Here is a 15,146-nt window from a genome sequence, read left to right as displayed (position 1 = left end):
TGGGATAGTCGACTGTCATCATGTCAGTCAAAAAGGTTCTGGTGATTGCAGGATCGGACAGCTCGGGTGGCGCGTACGTCGAATCATTAACGGGCCTTGTGAAAAGCCTGGTGAACTAATGCAATTCCTTCGGCATCAGGGGTCTAGAAGCAGATCAAAGAGTGCTGGCTGCCCATGGCGTCTATGCACTGACCGCAACCACTGGTCTCACGGCCCAGAACACTCTGGGAGTGCAAGATATCTTCATTATTCCGTCTTCGTTTGTCAAGAAGCAGATCAATGCTGGCCTGGAAGATGTCGGTGCCGATGTGGTCAAATTGGGTTCGTTCTTCTGTCTCTCGCCAGGGTCAACTACAATTGGCTCGACTTTCTTGGAAATCATGCTTGATGGTATTGTCAGTATGAACTGACCGGTGAAAGGAATGCTCTCTTCTGCGGAGACAATTGACGTTATTGCCGAAGCTCTGGTCACTCACAAGATCCCTGCGGTGGTGCTGGATCCGGTACCTCCCCCAGCTCCCCAAAGTATGTAGTAGATGTGCACAGATCTAATACGGCTATCGCAGGTCATGGTATCAACGAGTGGATCGCAATTGCTCCCCGAAGCCGCTGTACAAAATCTGCGATCGAAACTGCTACCTCTCACCACTGTTCTCACTCCGAATATCCCGGAGGCTCTGCTGCTCTTGAAGGACTCTGGCGTTGAGGTTTCCGAACCTAACGATCTTGCTGGAATGATCCAGCTGGCCAAGCAGATTTGTTCCATGGGCCCCAAAGGAGTCCTGCTTAAGGGCGGCCATCTGCCTCTCAGAAAGGATCACAAGATCGCGCAAAGTCCAGACAATGCGTCCAAGGTCATTGACATACTCTACGATGGTGAGGAAGTCACCCTGTTCGAAACCGACTTCCTCGTCTCGAAGAACACGCATGGAACGGGCTGTTCCCTTGCCTCGGCCATTGCGGCCAACCTGGCCCTGGGCAAGGAGCTGAAGCGGGCCGTGCAAAGCGCTGTCCGGTTCGTTGAGGCTGGGATCAAGACCAGCTTTGACATCGGCAAGGGAAGCGGGCCGATCAACCACTTCCACTCGACGTATACCCTGCCGTTTGCGCCGTAAGTCACCTGGTCTTACGAAAGATGGCATGAACATGTGTTGTTAACGAGCAGTATAGCGGTCGCTTCATAGAATATGCTCTGGATCGCCCTGATGTCCAGGAAGCGTGGGAGAAGTTCACGAAGCATGAATTCGTTCGGCAGATCGGCGATAGCACACTTCCTGTGGAGAGATTCAAGGCGTATCTCGTCCAAGACTATCTGTACTTGGTATAAGATATCCGGTTGTCCCCTCTGACAGTATCCAGTGCTGATGAGTCAACCCAGATACAATTCGCCCGCAGTAATGCTCTGGCTGCATACAAGGCCGGGAGCATGGAATCGATTGCCGCGGTATGTCTTAACCAGAGTAGTTATCTGCTGGCTGAGAAGCAATCACACTAACCCCCCTTCACGCGACAGTCTGCACAAATTGTCCTACATATCCAGCGCGAAACCGCGTTACACCTAGATTACTGTGCCTCCTTCGGGCTGACCAAGGAGGAAATGGAGAAGACTCCGGAAACCATCGGTGCGTGATCTACCCTCTCATTTCCGTCGCGAACGATCAGGAAAGCTGATGTGGAACACTGTCACAATACGAGCAGCATGCACTGCGTACAGTCGGTATATTCTCGATGTCGGCCAGTCGGGAGACTGGCTAGCGCTACAGATGGCCCTTGCGCCTTGCTTGATCGGATACGGAGCCATCGCACAACGACTTTACACGGACAAGGATTCGGTGCGGGATGGCAACCGCTACTGGAAGTGGGTTGAGAACTACGTTGCCGACGACTACACCGAAGCAGTGCGTCTGGGGTCCGGTAAGCAAGACCCGTGGGAATTTTCCTGCAGGAGGCGAAAGAGGGGGGGGAGACCCGCTAACATGACGCATCTAGAACTTCTTGAAAAGCATATGCGAGAGGTCTCGCCCAGTCGGATGGAGGAATTGATTAAGATTTTCGTGCGGGCGACGGAGTTGGAGATCAGATTCTGGGACATGGGTCTGGGTGGCAAATGTTCTTAGAGGTAGGAGGATTGCTTTACTTGGCTTGGATGTTCAGAAGAATTTGACGGGTGAAAGAAAGTCAAGGCCGAATTATCATAGTATAGTGTATAGGTAGATGGAGCATTGAGATCAAGTCAATGAAATGACTCGATACTATTTATGTGCATTGGGTACTGAAAGGTACAGAGGCGACCAACAAAGAGAGTGTTTCACCCATTGAAGCTGAATGAATGCAAAAGTCATTGAATGTACCCCAACTCAACCAATCAGTCCGCCTCAAGGAAGGCGGTGAGGCAAATGGAACGCGGATTTTTCGCCATTTCCCCCCGACGCTATGCCCGATCGGGTCGTGTTTGCCTCCCCGTCCAGTCTTTCTCTTTTTTTTTTTCTTCTCTTCAAAGTTCCCGCCCCCCGTCGTCTTCCCTTTTCTTCTTCTCTTCTTCTCATCTTTTTCCTCTTCCTCCCTCTCGTCTCTCTATCTCCTTCCCCCCATTCTACCCACATCCTTTTCATCTTTCTTTACTCCCATCTTCTGATTTTTTGTTCTTCCTTCTTGTCATATCCTCTCATCTCGCTAGAGGGTGTGCTGCTTCGTCTGATATATTCAGTCGTTTCTCTCTTCCGTCGTTCTCTTGTTCGGCTTACTTTTGCCTTGACTACAACTTTGCCAAAACCTCACAACCAAAACTTATCATGTCTTCCTACAACGGCAGCGGTGGCGGTGGCTACCAGCGTGATTCTTACCGGTACGTCATGGATATTATCCCTTTGTTACTCCCTTGTAAACGATGGTCGCTAACACATACCAGCTCCAGAGGTAATGGTGGTTACGGCGGCGGCGGCGGCGGCGGCTACCAGGGTGGTGGTGGTGGTGGTGGTGGTGGTGGTGGCTACGGCGGTGGTGGTTACAGTGGAGGTGGTTATGGCGGCGGTGGCTATGGTGGTGGTCGCGGAGGCGCTGCTGGTGGTGACAGAATGTCCAACCTCGGCGCCGGCTTGAAGAAGCAGGAATGGGGTAAGTTTGCGAGTCGCACTCTGGCTCAAATGCAGTCACTAATACGAAACAACAGACATGGAAGCGCTCCCCAAGTTTGAGAAGTCCTTCTACAAGGAGCACCCCGATGTTGCTGCTCGCTCCCAGCGCGATGTCGATGAGTTCCGCAAGAGCAAGGAGATGGCCGTCCAGGGCAAGAACGTCCCTCGTCCCGTCGAGACCTTCGACGAGGCTGGTTTCCCTCAGTACGTCCTGAGCGAGGTCAAGGCTCAGGGCTTCGACCGCCCCACCGCTATTCAGTCCCAGGGTTGGCCCATGGCTCTCTCGGGTCGTGATGTTGTCGGTATTGCTGAGACTGGTTCCGGAAAGACCCTCACCTACTGTCTTCCTGCTATCGTTCACATCAACGCCCAGCCTCTGCTCGCCCCCGGTGATGGTCCCATCGTTCTCATCCTCGCCCCTACCCGTGAGTTGGCGGTTCAGATCCAGGCCGAAATCTCCAAGTTCGGCAAGTCGTCCCGTATCCGCAACACCTGCGTCTACGGTGGTGTGCCCAAGGGCCCCCAGATTCGTGACCTCAGCCGCGGTGTCGAGGTCTGCATTGCCACTCCCGGTCGTCTGATCGACATGCTCGAGGCCGGTCGCACCAACCTTCGTCGTGTCACTTATCTCGTTCTGGACGAGGCGGATCGCATGCTGGACATGGGTTTCGAGCCTCAGATCCGCAAGATCATCTCTCAGATCCGTCCCGACCGTCAGACTTGCATGTGGTCCGCCACGTGGCCCAAGGAGGTTCGCCAGCTTGCTTCCGACTTCCTCAACGACTATATCCAGGTCAACATCGGTTCCATGGATCTGTCTGCCAACCACCGTATCACTCAGATCGTCGAGGTTGTTTCTGAGTTCGAGAAGCGCGATCGCATGATCAAGCACCTCGAGAAGATCATGGAGACCCGTGGCAACAAGTGTCTGATCTTCACTGGTACCAAGCGTATCGCTGACGAGATCACTCGCTTCCTTCGCCAGGACGGATGGCCCGCCCTTTGTAAGGTTCCCTCACTCCCCCATAAGCAACTGCACATCAGCTAACAGTTTCGTTTTCTTTTAGCGATTCACGGCGACAAGCAACAGCAAGAAAGAGATTGGGTTTTGAACGAATTCAAGACGGGCAAGAGCCCAATCATGGTGGCTACCGACGTGGCTTCCCGTGGTATTGGTATGATGATATTGCAAACTCCCTCCTTCCCCCTCCCCTCCCTTTCCTTATTCGCCTACCAGGCACCACCCGATTGAGGTTGTGTGACAATGGCACGGTGCTCGACTCTCTTCCACCCTGAGTTGGTGTGTATATGACTCGTCCAGGCTATGTCGGGTCTCCTGAAATGGTTCTCAAGCCAGGAGAACCTTGGACTCACAGTGCAGTGTAGCAGACGTTACTAGTATCTCTGTTCTGATTCACCCGTCTACAACTTGTGAACTCGGTTGGTAGAGAGATGGGGTTCTTTCTCTACCGACTTTTTGAACGCTGCATTCCAAGGTTGCTCTAGGACCGCGATTTTTGCCACCCCTTGGACTCGTCCACAACGGATCTTCGATGAAAGTCCCGAGAGAAAAAGAGAGTGATGCATCAAGTCTCACACGACTGAGAATGGGCACCTCCTCGGCCACGTTGCTCGCTTAACTAATGCTCTGTTTGCTAACGTTCCATGTTTTCTTTTAAAGATGTTCGCGACATTACCCATGTGCTGAACTATGACTACCCCAACAACTCGGAGGACTATGTTCACCGTATTGGTCGTACTGGTCGTGCCGGTAACAAGGGAACCGCTGTCACCTTCTTTACCACTGAAAGTAAGTTGAACTATCGTCTCTTTTCTGGGTTGTACATGCGCTGACTCGATTGCGACAGACTCTAAGCAGGCTCGTGACTTGGTCACCATCCTTACTGAGGCTAAGCAGCAGATCGATCCCCGTCTCGCCGAGATGGTTCGCTACAGCGGCGGCGGCGGTCACCACGGTGGCCACGGACGCTGGGGTGGTGGCCGTGGCCGTGGCCGTGGTGGTAACTACACCGCGTCCAACGCTGCCCCCATTGGCGGCAACCGTCGCTGGTAAACTGTTCCTGATGCCCAGTCCAGTCGCTGAGCTTGTATCCCCTTTTCACACTGGTAGACCTGCTTTCCCTTTCGTCCTTGCCTGCGCATGATCGTTCGGCTTTTTTCCTTCGTAACTCGGTACGGGCGGCGTTCGTCGATATCACGATAGACTTTTTACGTTACGTGTTTTACTCAACCATATATGAGGCACCTTGAATCCTTGGGATCGTGGGCCATTTGATTACACCCCGGTCGCTTGTGGGTATGCGTTAATCTCTGTTTTTATGCGTGCGTTTTGTCGCAAAAAAAGTTATGTACCTTCCGGCCTGTCATGAAAACAGCTGGTTTTTAGATAGTGTGTAGCTTTTTCCTTTGCATTTTGATAATCGGAAAAATGTACCTATCTGAAGTTAATCACGAAATGACATTCCTCGTGCGAGGATAAATCCTTGTCCGACATGCCCTTGATCGAAATCTAAGGAAATACGGTCTTAGGCTCTAACATCAGCCATCGTTCGGGCCACGTGCAATACATGCGCCCTTCGGCAGCACCACTGGGTTGCCGGCATTAGTGTCTGCAGCACAATACGAGAAGTCATAAATTGGTTCGATTCAATGTTCGGTGCTCTGCAGCGGGCGGGAACTGCAGTAGCCCGCTCAGGGCTGCAAACGCCCCCAACCAGGCACGCAGGCGCATCCGTGATACTCGGATTGGGACCGACTCGAACTCAAACTCGGACTTGAAGGCCCTGCCTGGATGCTAACATAATCGATGTATTGATTGTCGTGCTACTCCCCCTTGGGATAATAATATCATCCCAATGCTATCTAAGCCGCGTCGTTCTTCTTATTCCCGTTCTTGATGGCTTGCGATATCCATCTTGTACCGTTTTGGATCTGGGGAATGGATTGGTAGGCTGTTTGTGATGTCCTGATGTAGATTGGTGGGTTATTTACATTGGGTTAAGTGCCAGGCTTTTGAGGGTAATCGTGAGGAGTTTTGTTTTTTTTTTGCCTTGGATGGTATATTGTGGAATCATTCATGGATGTGTATATATATCCATCAACTTCTATGTGTGTGTATCTCAAATCAAACGAATGTTCCCAACCTCTTCTCTTTGTGGATGATGTTCAGCGATTTTGTTACCTGTGTTTGGGCTGCAGTGCAATCAATATATTAGTACTATGTTGGTAGAATGCCGTGTCTAGGAGGATAGAGATTGGTTTCTTTTTTTTTTCTTCGTTTCGTTTCGTTTTGCCCGCTTGTCATACGGGTATTATTCTGCTGGATCATATGGATTCTATGGATTTTCCTTCGTGTTGAGGGCTATGGTTGTGCGTTCTATAGATTGTGTGCGTGTTTTGCATCAGCTAGGTAATATACTAACAGCCGTGCAGGCACTACTGCACTTGTATATCGGGTTTGCTACGTTACGTATCTGCGCGAAGCAACTGGGTTTTATTGTGGATGGGGACCATTAGCAACATGTTGAATCGTAGCTCATGGGCTTATTCTGCACCACAGATGCGATTCGTCCGCCCTCGCTCATGGAAATTCATCTCGACCACTCCCTCAACCGTTCCTCCAGCGCGCCCGCCAGGATCTTATGCACGTGGCTCGTCAGATGGCCCGAGTTGAACCAGAAGTACTCCTCCAGCGGGGTCGGGCAGCCGTACGCCTGGTAGTTGTACGCGATATCAGGCTGGTCGTAGCCGGCGCAGAAGCTGGTCGTGTTGACGATGCCGTACGCGGCCGGGTCGTCGAGGATGGCGGTCAGGACACCGTGGGCGTCGAAGACGTGCACGGCCGTGTCGCGGTGGGTGCGCTCGAAGGCCGCGGCGTGCTGCGCCAGCGCCTCGTTGTACCACGCCACCTGCGTCGCGTTAGGCAAGGGCTGGCTCCGCGCCTGGTTGCCCGGCGTGCGGTCCAGCGGCGGCAGGTTGACGAACAGGTATGACCTGTAACCCTGGTCGTAGATCTTCTGGACCGACGAGAAGAGCGTGCTTTGCAAATTGTTGTAGAACGTCGGGAAGTCCACTGCGTATTTGGCGCTGTCGCCTATGTCGTTGATACCGATCCAGATCGCTACTAGGGTCTCGGGCTTGGAGATGTGTGGCGCCAGTATTGGTTGGCCGTAGGTTGTGAATTGGGCGATTTGGTTCACGAGCGAGACGGTGTAGTTGTGGTGTAGGGGCGTGCTGTTTGGGGCAGGGGGGAGGGTTGATGTGTTAGTTGGGCGGTACGAGGGGTCGTGACGTCTATCTCTTTATCTTCTTTTCTTTTATGAGGGTACGTACTAGGCGACGCTGATATCAGCCCCCGCGAACGCAAAGTCCCATAGCTGTCTTTTGCAATCGAACGGCGAGATGGTCCCTTCTTCCACTCCGCAGCCTGTGAGGTATTCAACCCAGTTGGGCCCTCCTTCTGCCGTCGCCGTCTACATTGTGTGTAATATTCGTAGATCAGTAGCTGAGGTGGAGCCCGAGGAGCTCGTTCAAAGGAAACTTTGTTTCAAACCTGGTTCTGAACGATCTTGTCTGTCAATAAGGTCTGAGCATCGTATTCGAAGTTTTGTAGATCTCCAATGAAGCTATAGTTTTGATGTCCGTGTGTCCCCTGTACATACGTGTAGGAGTCACCGAAAGTTATTCTGATGCTCAAGTATCAGCTAGAATTCAAGGAGTGTCTTCGCCCTGGAAAACACCAACAGGTATTTAGTCGAGTCCCAGTCGAACGCCTTCTTCTGAGAAGCTCCGAATGGGAATGCTGATACTGTAGGAATGGCAGCGAGGGCCAGGTACTGCCAGAGCGCGAGCATGATATTGGCTCGGATGGTAGTCTTCTGCACAGACTGGGATGATAAGGCTGTATGTATATAGAAGGACCAATAAAGCCCAACTCAACATCGTCTCTACGGGTTCTTATACACACTGCGGATGTGAGGGAACTTGCGCTTGGGGTCATCACCACCGCACTTGACCCCGCAAATAGAGCTGGATTGCGGAGAAATGGCAGCCATGCGCCTGCAGCTAGACGGAGAATAATTTTCCACTTGTCAATACTGGTGGCAGCGCATCCAGCGGGCTCTGGGCTAAGCGGACTTGAATCTCATCCGCAAAGCTTAGCTACCTCCAGCTTCGAGAAGGCCGTCCGGCATCGAGTCGATGTTCGGGGTCCTGATCAGGTCAGACGAACTCGCGAGTCTGCTTGCAAATGCCAACGGAGGCCTTTTCCCCGGGCAAACTGGCCCAACTCCGTGAGCCAGCAGAGAAGACCTCGGATGCACCATGAGGTCAGCAGAGAGTTCTTCAGCTTTGGCGAGCTGATGATTGCTAACCGACGTCGGCAAAAAAATGGCGACATCCAGATCTCGTCAGTTACCGTGGTTTTTAGAGGAAGCACTTGTCCCCCAGATGTCCACCGGACCAAGATTTGCCGATCCGCGAGCGAGCGAGGCCAAGCCCGTCCGGGGTCGGAGAGAGGCTCAACTGCGGGGGTGTCTGTCTAATGTCTATCGGTCATGATTTGAGATTGCGAGGATTTTAGTTCGGTTTGCGCCCTAGGTCTGCTGTGCTCGTCTTAGAAGGTTTCGGGGAGGATGTGGAGCATCATTTCCGAGACCCAGTGGAGTGCTGGCTCGAGATTATGGTCAGTTATTGAAGCAGCAGGACCGATGTTTGTTCCTCAAGCAGAGCACGACAACAATTGTCCCGGCTGGCACATTTTCATTAGGAGAAGGAAAACGTGATCGAATGGGGAGAGGGTCATGTCATCGCGGTGGGCGAGAACAGAGGGAGGCATATCTTACCGTAAGATAGTTGTTATCGTGTAATTAATCCATTATGACAAATACTCCGGATTTTCCCAGGTGTGGGTCAAGTCAAGCCCACTTCACCTTGCGCTTGACTGGGTCAGGAGGTCCGCAGCAGTTCAATTGTGTCGTTGTTGTTGTTGTTGTTGCGGTGGTGGTGGTGATTGCGGTGTTATGGTCATTGGAGCATCAACACATTCCATGCAGCACTCTGCAGAAGGGAAGACCCCTTCACGCCATTGACCAGAACGAGACTGAAGAGTATATCAAGTAGCCGAGCAATGCAGGTTTCTGCAGGCCAAGGTCTCCCTAGACATGGGTGGTGGGATGAATGGATGGAAGAAGATTGAAATTGTACCTCGGTGTGCCTTCAGAGGGGGATTATGTTACGGTACGATCATGTAAGCGGGACCTAAGCTCTCTTGGGGGCCCTGTATGATACCGGTAAGTATCCCGTACCGGAAACTGGGTCTCCTTTAGTTCCTGAGGGGGGGTGAATTTCGGCCAAAAACCGCTAGGGTTACCACTAGTAGGATCATTTTCTCAATTCACTGCGAATCAGCGGACTGGAAGCAAATGCAGCTTTAGGCAAACACCCGCTTATCCCGACCAGGTTAGAGGTACGGTGAAAGCCAAAAACCACAAAACCCCCCCCCCCAAAAAACCGTCAGGGGAACCGGGGAGGAAAAGAGAAAGTGTGGTTCGGGTACTGTTAGGCGGTCGGTCCTGTTGGTTTAATATGCGGAAGTCGGGACATCCGCCGATAGTTAGTGCTGTAACACTCATTCTCGTTGATATCGAGTTGTTGACTAGACTACAGTATGGGGTGTTGGAGCTTTGGGAAAGCCTAGACGCTGCGGGACTATTAGTCCGGGCTCTGATATAGACTAACGTAATAAGAAATGGATGGCATGAACCGGCGTCGACGCTGGATCATAGCCAGCCCCCAGTGCCTCACGCCGACCGACCGACATATTCTCAGCCTGACATGCGTTTAGAGCAGGCGTAGAATATGCATGGAACATGTAACCTCTCGCCGCCGTGGCGAAGTACAGATGAGAGGAAAGAGAGGCGAAATAAGGAAATAGCCGGCAGCATAAATTAAAGAAGGCGTCTACGAAATTACAGCATGCTGACGACGGGGGCCTGTCTGGTCTGCATTGAGCCCAATCTGGCAAAGGGATAGCAACTCCCCATACAGCAGGAGAATAAACCCTCACGAGTGGTTCAGATTCAATAGCCAATTCTTGGCGGGGTCGTCCGGCCGAAGACAATAAGTATGTCGATGTTTGGGGAGGTTTAACATTCAGTATATCAATGTTAATGAGTCAAGCGACATCTGTGGTCTACCGGTATGTCTGTTGTAGGTGGTGGTAGGTAAATGAGATTTATCCTATTGGTGCTTTTATTCTGGACGACTTACCCTCTCTACTCATCTGCACAGAATGACTTGCGCTCGTGAAATGTCTCTCACCCACTTATCTTACTCCAAGACCGTCTGCCACCTGTTCTGTTGGGCAGACAGTTGGTTCAGGTTCCATGATTTCTGGTTGATCATCCCAGTGGCCCACTCAATACTGTTGTTGTTAATTATTGTCGGCCTGGTCCGTCGCAAACACAGCAGCAATATTGCTTGGCAATCCGAGAACCGGCCCGGACCCGGAGAAAGTATACTGCTTCGGTGTCTAACATGAGTCCAGATGCTCACAGCAGGTTGGAACAAAGTGGGATCGTTTGATTGTGCTGCTGACCGCGCGATATTCCGTGATTTAATCTCCAACTCAAGCTCAAGCTCAAGCTCCAGTTTATGCCTCCATTTGCTCGAGCATCAGTGAGACAGACGGACATCATGAGAACAGCGAGAGTGGAACCGAGCTCCTCGACTGTAAGTTATCTTAAGCTGTCCTTAGCGTACCGACTGGATCAATTGCCTGAAAAGCATCGTAGGGAAATCTACAACGCTCTCATTGGATGACTGAGCTGTCCTTTCTGCCACCGGCCTGTGTTGCCAGTTGGACGTCTGAGTTTAAGGAATGGGGCGACGGTTTCCGAGTCGCTTCCTGAACATCCGTCAAGACTTATCGTGACTTGCGCCAAACAACCCTATCCATGGCTCCATTTTGGCTCCACATCGTCCAGGCTCGGAGACTGAACCGCAGAGCCGTAAGGGAGGGATATCCATTTTCATCTTCGGGTGACATCGATGGTTTCTCTGACAGTTTTACGAGTGGTATTGTCTAGCATAAGCAATTGACCTGCCACCAAGGTAGACGAGCGCTCGGCAGATGGTGGATGTCCTGTCTGCCATGCTGTCAGTGTCGACAAGCACGGGCTGATGGCAGACGGACAGCGCTTCATTCCAGTCCAGCCAGTATGGCTATCATGACGATGCATGGTCTTATGCAGAAATCTATGACTGTACCAGATCATTCTCCTGTCTTTGGGTTTCGGGTCGTCAGCACTTCGTGATGATTGAAGCATCTGACCTGACATTAAGTCGTTTGAATTAAGAGTAGAAGAGAAGGGACAGGGAGCGAAAGCATCAAGGCTTATTGTTCTTCTATCTTTCTATCTCATATCAAGTTGATGTTTGCGCTCTGATCCCGCGGAGAAAGACCACATATATCACGTGGGATCACGTGTGATGAGATATTGGCTTAGAGAGAGAGATCCTCAGATGTAACCTTTGCTCATATGGGTCAGGATAAATGGATGGATGTGCTATCCACCTTCCCTTTCCAGTCACTATCGCGCCTCGGAGGTGTCAGGGCGACGGCCGCTTAAGCCTGGTGAGACATCGCTGTCAGCTAGCCAACTACAACACTTAGCGCACGTGGAGCACTTGAGATCACGCTTAAGGCTTAGAGCAACGAGGTAGGTAGCTCCAAGCTCTGCCCATGGTTATGCTTCCTAATCGCGGAGGCACTTCTTTGAAGCTAGAGCCACCAAATCCATGAGTCAGGAACACACCAAAAGCAGAAGAAGACAAAAGCTCGCCTATCATTGGCATACCGACCGATATGCTCACATCCGCCACGGAATAGGGGCAATGAATTATGCAGCACTCAAGTAACAGCCATCACAAGACAGAGGTGAATACTCCATGGACCAAGGAGAGAAAAAAGAAATGAGAAGGATGCACCTCGACATCATCGATGGCCAAGAACTGAGATTGCCCCTTTCATGTGCATATGGATTTCCGTCGGGGTACAATAGCAATTGATGATTTGAGGGCCGCTCTCGACCACTGGCAGCTCTCTCCAATGTATTGTCAACAAGGTGGGCCCGGATCACACTTTAATACGTATTCATTACGAGAGCGATGGTTACACTCATCTACTTTACGCATCAGGGTTGCTTGGTTGGAACAATTGATCCTGTAGGCTGTCAGTGGCCGATGTCTCTATCTGCGTTCAAGATTTCTTGTGTTAGCAGTTAAAGCTGAGGGGTGAGCTGGGAGGCGTTGTTCTTGTTCACAGCCTCAAACGCTTTCATTGCCGTGCCGGGGACACTACTGCTAGCCCATGGTCACAGCTTCACCACCGATGGAGGAAGGGTTGATTGTTGGTCTGGCTATCAGCTTCCCCGAAGGCGACAGTGGAATAGGTATCCATACTAAGGATGGTGGCTAGTAGCTCTTGGGAAAGGTCCCGATCGACAGGCAGTCATCGCTTGACTTTAAGGTAATCGGCCAGCATCCGAAACAAAACTCATTGATTAACGTAACAGTAAGGTACTTACTAAGGGCTTACATAGCAACTGTATCCGCGTACAGAAGTTACCAGTGTTACTAGCTGAGTGGTATCGTTACTAAGTAATCCAGTTACCCCAGTACCTTTAGTTACGGAGTTTCCGGGGATGGAAGGCTTGATTCCGCCCTCAGCTTTGTTTTGATCATGAATGAGCAGCTCTTCAAGCCAGAGCATGAATGACGACTTGACATTCACATTCGATAATGCTCTTGTCAGTAGTAGGGCAGGGCCAATACCTATTAAGCCTAGTTCTATCGCATTGAGAGGACTCATTTAGGATATTTTTCCCTCCCGATATAGTTTGACATTGACAGTCTGTACGACTGACTTCTCCTCAATGGGGTACTGTGCTTACTTGAAACTGATACAAGTGATATTATCGACATTTATGCTCCACTTTGAGAGAAGAAAAGTAATATCGCATGATAGTGGTCTTGTAGTCTAGACAGTAAATAGACTTACGGTCTCTCTTAGCAATCCTGAGGGTCTTCTGGCTCTTGGATTGTTCGCACATAGTCCTTCATCGCCATGAGACTCGACGGAACCACAAGAGAGGAGAGAAGAGGACAGAAGGGCTGCTGTAGTGAGCAACAAGACGAGCGACGTCTCCTATTCCTGATGGACCGCGATTATCACTTTCACCGGCAGTGGGCTTGTTACCAGGTTCCGCTTGCGCGGGGTATGACCCAGACCAGATGCCAATCATCACTCGTCCATCTGCCCACCCCCATCTTGCTTGGAGAGGAGAGCCTTTCCGAGATTGGAGCCTTGCATTTCTCTGCGTCCCCTTTTGCTTCTCACTTTGCGCCCTAGCCTTCCTATCAGATAATCAGTTTTCAGCCCACCCTCCCTGATCCGATGCTGAGGTGAACGAGTCACTGGAAAACACTGTCTAATTGAACAACCCTGACGAAAGATCCAAATGTCGAAGACCGTCCGCTGAGGAGTTGATTTGCTCCAGAGCACTGCCGGAAAACCCGCTGATGGGTTGAAGTTCTGGACAGTCTGGTTCCTAGGTAGACTTCGCGACCTTATCGCACACGCACCTTCTGCTCGATGCCCCGACCTGGAAATCTTTCGAGCCTAGTCCAATAATATTACCGATAAAGTTCATACTGATGGGTACAGCCAAGCCCAGGATACACCCTCCAGAGCCCACTGTGGATTGCCTAGGGTACCCTCCTCCCTCCCCAACCTCTCCCGTACCGTATGGGCAGGTCTCTGCCACTGACACGGTGTGTCCTGAGGAGCATACTCTGAGAGCAGCAGTACTCTTGCTGATATGCGGACTGAAGATGCAATTTCATGGTAGCATTGAAATCCTCCTAGAGCTGCGCAGTCAGGAAGGTGAATAGATCACGAGCAGCATCATAATTCTTATTCTCGCATCGACATGTTCCGATGACTTGCTCGCACAGCACAAGCCTCCTGAGCGGAATACCAAGGAGTGGGTGCGTCGCTGGTACAGCACATACGACCTTTCCTCCTGATGGGGCCTGTTCCAATATGCGATAGAGACAAAAGTACGAACCGCCAGCAAGAAACCCGAAAGATGAATTGCTGGTTTGCCTTCTCACGCGGCTGCCTTCCGGTCGCTTGGGTCATACCTTTCCCTTCTCCCCCCATCCTATGGAGATGCGATGCTCGACCCGGATCTCTTGGATTGATCCATGCCCGACTCTATCTTGCTTATTTGGTGCAATTTGAATACATGATATTCCACTAGTGCGCTCCGTGCAATCGTAGGCTGCTGGTAAGGAGCCTAATTTGTCCGATGGGCAGGCTATTTCTAACATCGGTTGGGCTGGTAGCCTCGTGTTCCCCACTGACGCGTTCCTGACTTGCGCGGGCAGCAGATAATCACTTGTCCCGGTTACACTGCACCCGAGGCAGAGGCAGACGCAGAGGCAATGCATAATGAATTAAAGTGCGAGTATTCGACTTCTTCATTTCGCTTTCTACTGCTCCCATTATTGCTACAAGCAATGGACGAGTGCAGCGACGGCGGAGGGGCGCGTTGGGTCACGGACCGCAAAATAACAACAAATGTTCCTTGCGAGAGTGACAGAGAGACCTCCAGATCACAAGCGATAGGAGGTGGTTATCAGGAAGTCGGGATCCACCAAAGACGTGCTTCCAATTGGCACTGCTACGGCCATACTTCGGTTGGAGGAGGTCGTTCTGGTTTCCCCCCCTCCCCCCTGAAGTCGGCCGTCCGCTACAGCTGACCCGGCACAACCTCTGGATTCATCATTTGGGAACGAATTGATGGTTGGTAGACCGGTAAAGTATCTTTCCCACTTTTTCTCCCCATTTCTCTGATTCCCCATCTGGTCCTTAACCAAAGCCTACTTACATCCGAGGAGCTATCGCCGGCATCACCCGCCGCCGTC

The 15,146-nt window shown here is 51.4% G+C and overlaps 4 protein-coding genes across 4 annotated transcripts; 3 read left to right on the top strand and 1 right to left on the bottom strand.

Annotated features, from left to right (window-relative positions):
• Positions 1 to 20: 20 nt before the first annotated feature.
• BO97DRAFT_435010 (uncharacterized protein) lies at positions 21 to 5,208 on the top strand (the record flags this gene model as incomplete). The annotated part of the gene is made up of 13 exons (XM_025697709.1): positions 21 to 73; positions 140 to 321; positions 421 to 503; positions 567 to 1,111; positions 1,171 to 1,321; positions 1,514 to 1,622; positions 1,699 to 1,914; positions 1,990 to 2,094; positions 2,917 to 3,114; positions 3,170 to 4,138; positions 4,202 to 4,309; positions 4,816 to 4,944; positions 5,003 to 5,208. The coding sequence occupies 13 exons, from the start codon at positions 21 to 23 to the stop codon at positions 5,206 to 5,208; spliced, it is 3,054 nt and encodes a 1,017-aa protein (XP_025550756.1).
• Positions 5,209 to 6,694: 1,486 nt separating this feature from the next.
• BO97DRAFT_369977 (SGNH/GDSL hydrolase family protein) lies at positions 6,695 to 8,047 on the bottom strand. Its single transcript, XM_025692756.1, has 4 exons — positions 7,899 to 8,047; positions 7,708 to 7,840; positions 7,488 to 7,627; positions 6,695 to 7,388 (listed from the first exon to the last, which is right to left on the bottom strand). Exons 1-4 carry the CDS (start codon positions 8,006 to 8,008, stop codon positions 6,746 to 6,748), a joined length of 1,026 nt encoding a protein of 341 aa, XP_025550755.1. The 5' UTR covers positions 8,009 to 8,047; the 3' UTR covers positions 6,695 to 6,745.
• BO97DRAFT_90645 (uncharacterized protein) lies at positions 7,920 to 8,987 on the top strand. The gene has a single exon (XM_025701127.1). It carries the CDS (start codon positions 8,060 to 8,062, stop codon positions 8,696 to 8,698), a length of 639 nt encoding a protein of 212 aa, XP_025550754.1. The 5' UTR covers positions 7,920 to 8,059; the 3' UTR covers positions 8,699 to 8,987.
• Position 8,988: 1 nt separating this feature from the next.
• BO97DRAFT_90646 (uncharacterized protein) lies at positions 8,989 to 9,329 on the top strand. Its single transcript, XM_025701128.1, has one exon. It carries the CDS (start codon positions 9,033 to 9,035, stop codon positions 9,273 to 9,275), a length of 243 nt encoding a protein of 80 aa, XP_025550753.1. The 5' UTR covers positions 8,989 to 9,032; the 3' UTR covers positions 9,276 to 9,329.
• Positions 9,330 to 15,146: the final 5,817 nt, after the last annotated feature.

This window comes from Aspergillus homomorphus, assembly GCF_003184865.1.
Source record: "Aspergillus homomorphus CBS 101889 unplaced genomic scaffold BO97scaffold_21, whole genome shotgun sequence".
Classification (NCBI taxonomy): domain Eukaryota; kingdom Fungi; phylum Ascomycota; class Eurotiomycetes; order Eurotiales; family Aspergillaceae; genus Aspergillus; species Aspergillus homomorphus.
The sequence above is the reverse complement of the archived record's forward strand: the minus strand, read 5'-3'. Positions and strand labels throughout refer to the sequence as shown.

Excerpts from the sequence above, each read along its gene's own strand:
- BO97DRAFT_369977 (XM_025692756.1), bottom strand. The coding sequence starts at position 8,008 with ATGCTCGCGCTCTGGCAGTACCTGGCCCTCGCTGCCATTCCTACAGTA. Across the intron at positions 7,841-7,898 it reads TGGGACTCGACTAAATACCT|AATAACTTTCGGTGACTCCT; the intron begins GTTGGTGTTTTC and ends CTTGAGCATCAG. Across the intron at positions 7,628-7,707 it reads ACAAGATCGTTCAGAACCAG|ACGGCGACGGCAGAAGGAGG; the intron begins GTTTGAAACAAA and ends CACACAATGTAG.
- BO97DRAFT_90645 (XM_025701127.1), top strand. The coding sequence starts at position 8,060 with ATGTATATAGAAGGACCAATAAAGCCCAACTCAACATCGTCTCTACGG.
- BO97DRAFT_90646 (XM_025701128.1), top strand. The coding sequence starts at position 9,033 with ATGACAAATACTCCGGATTTTCCCAGGTGTGGGTCAAGTCAAGCCCAC.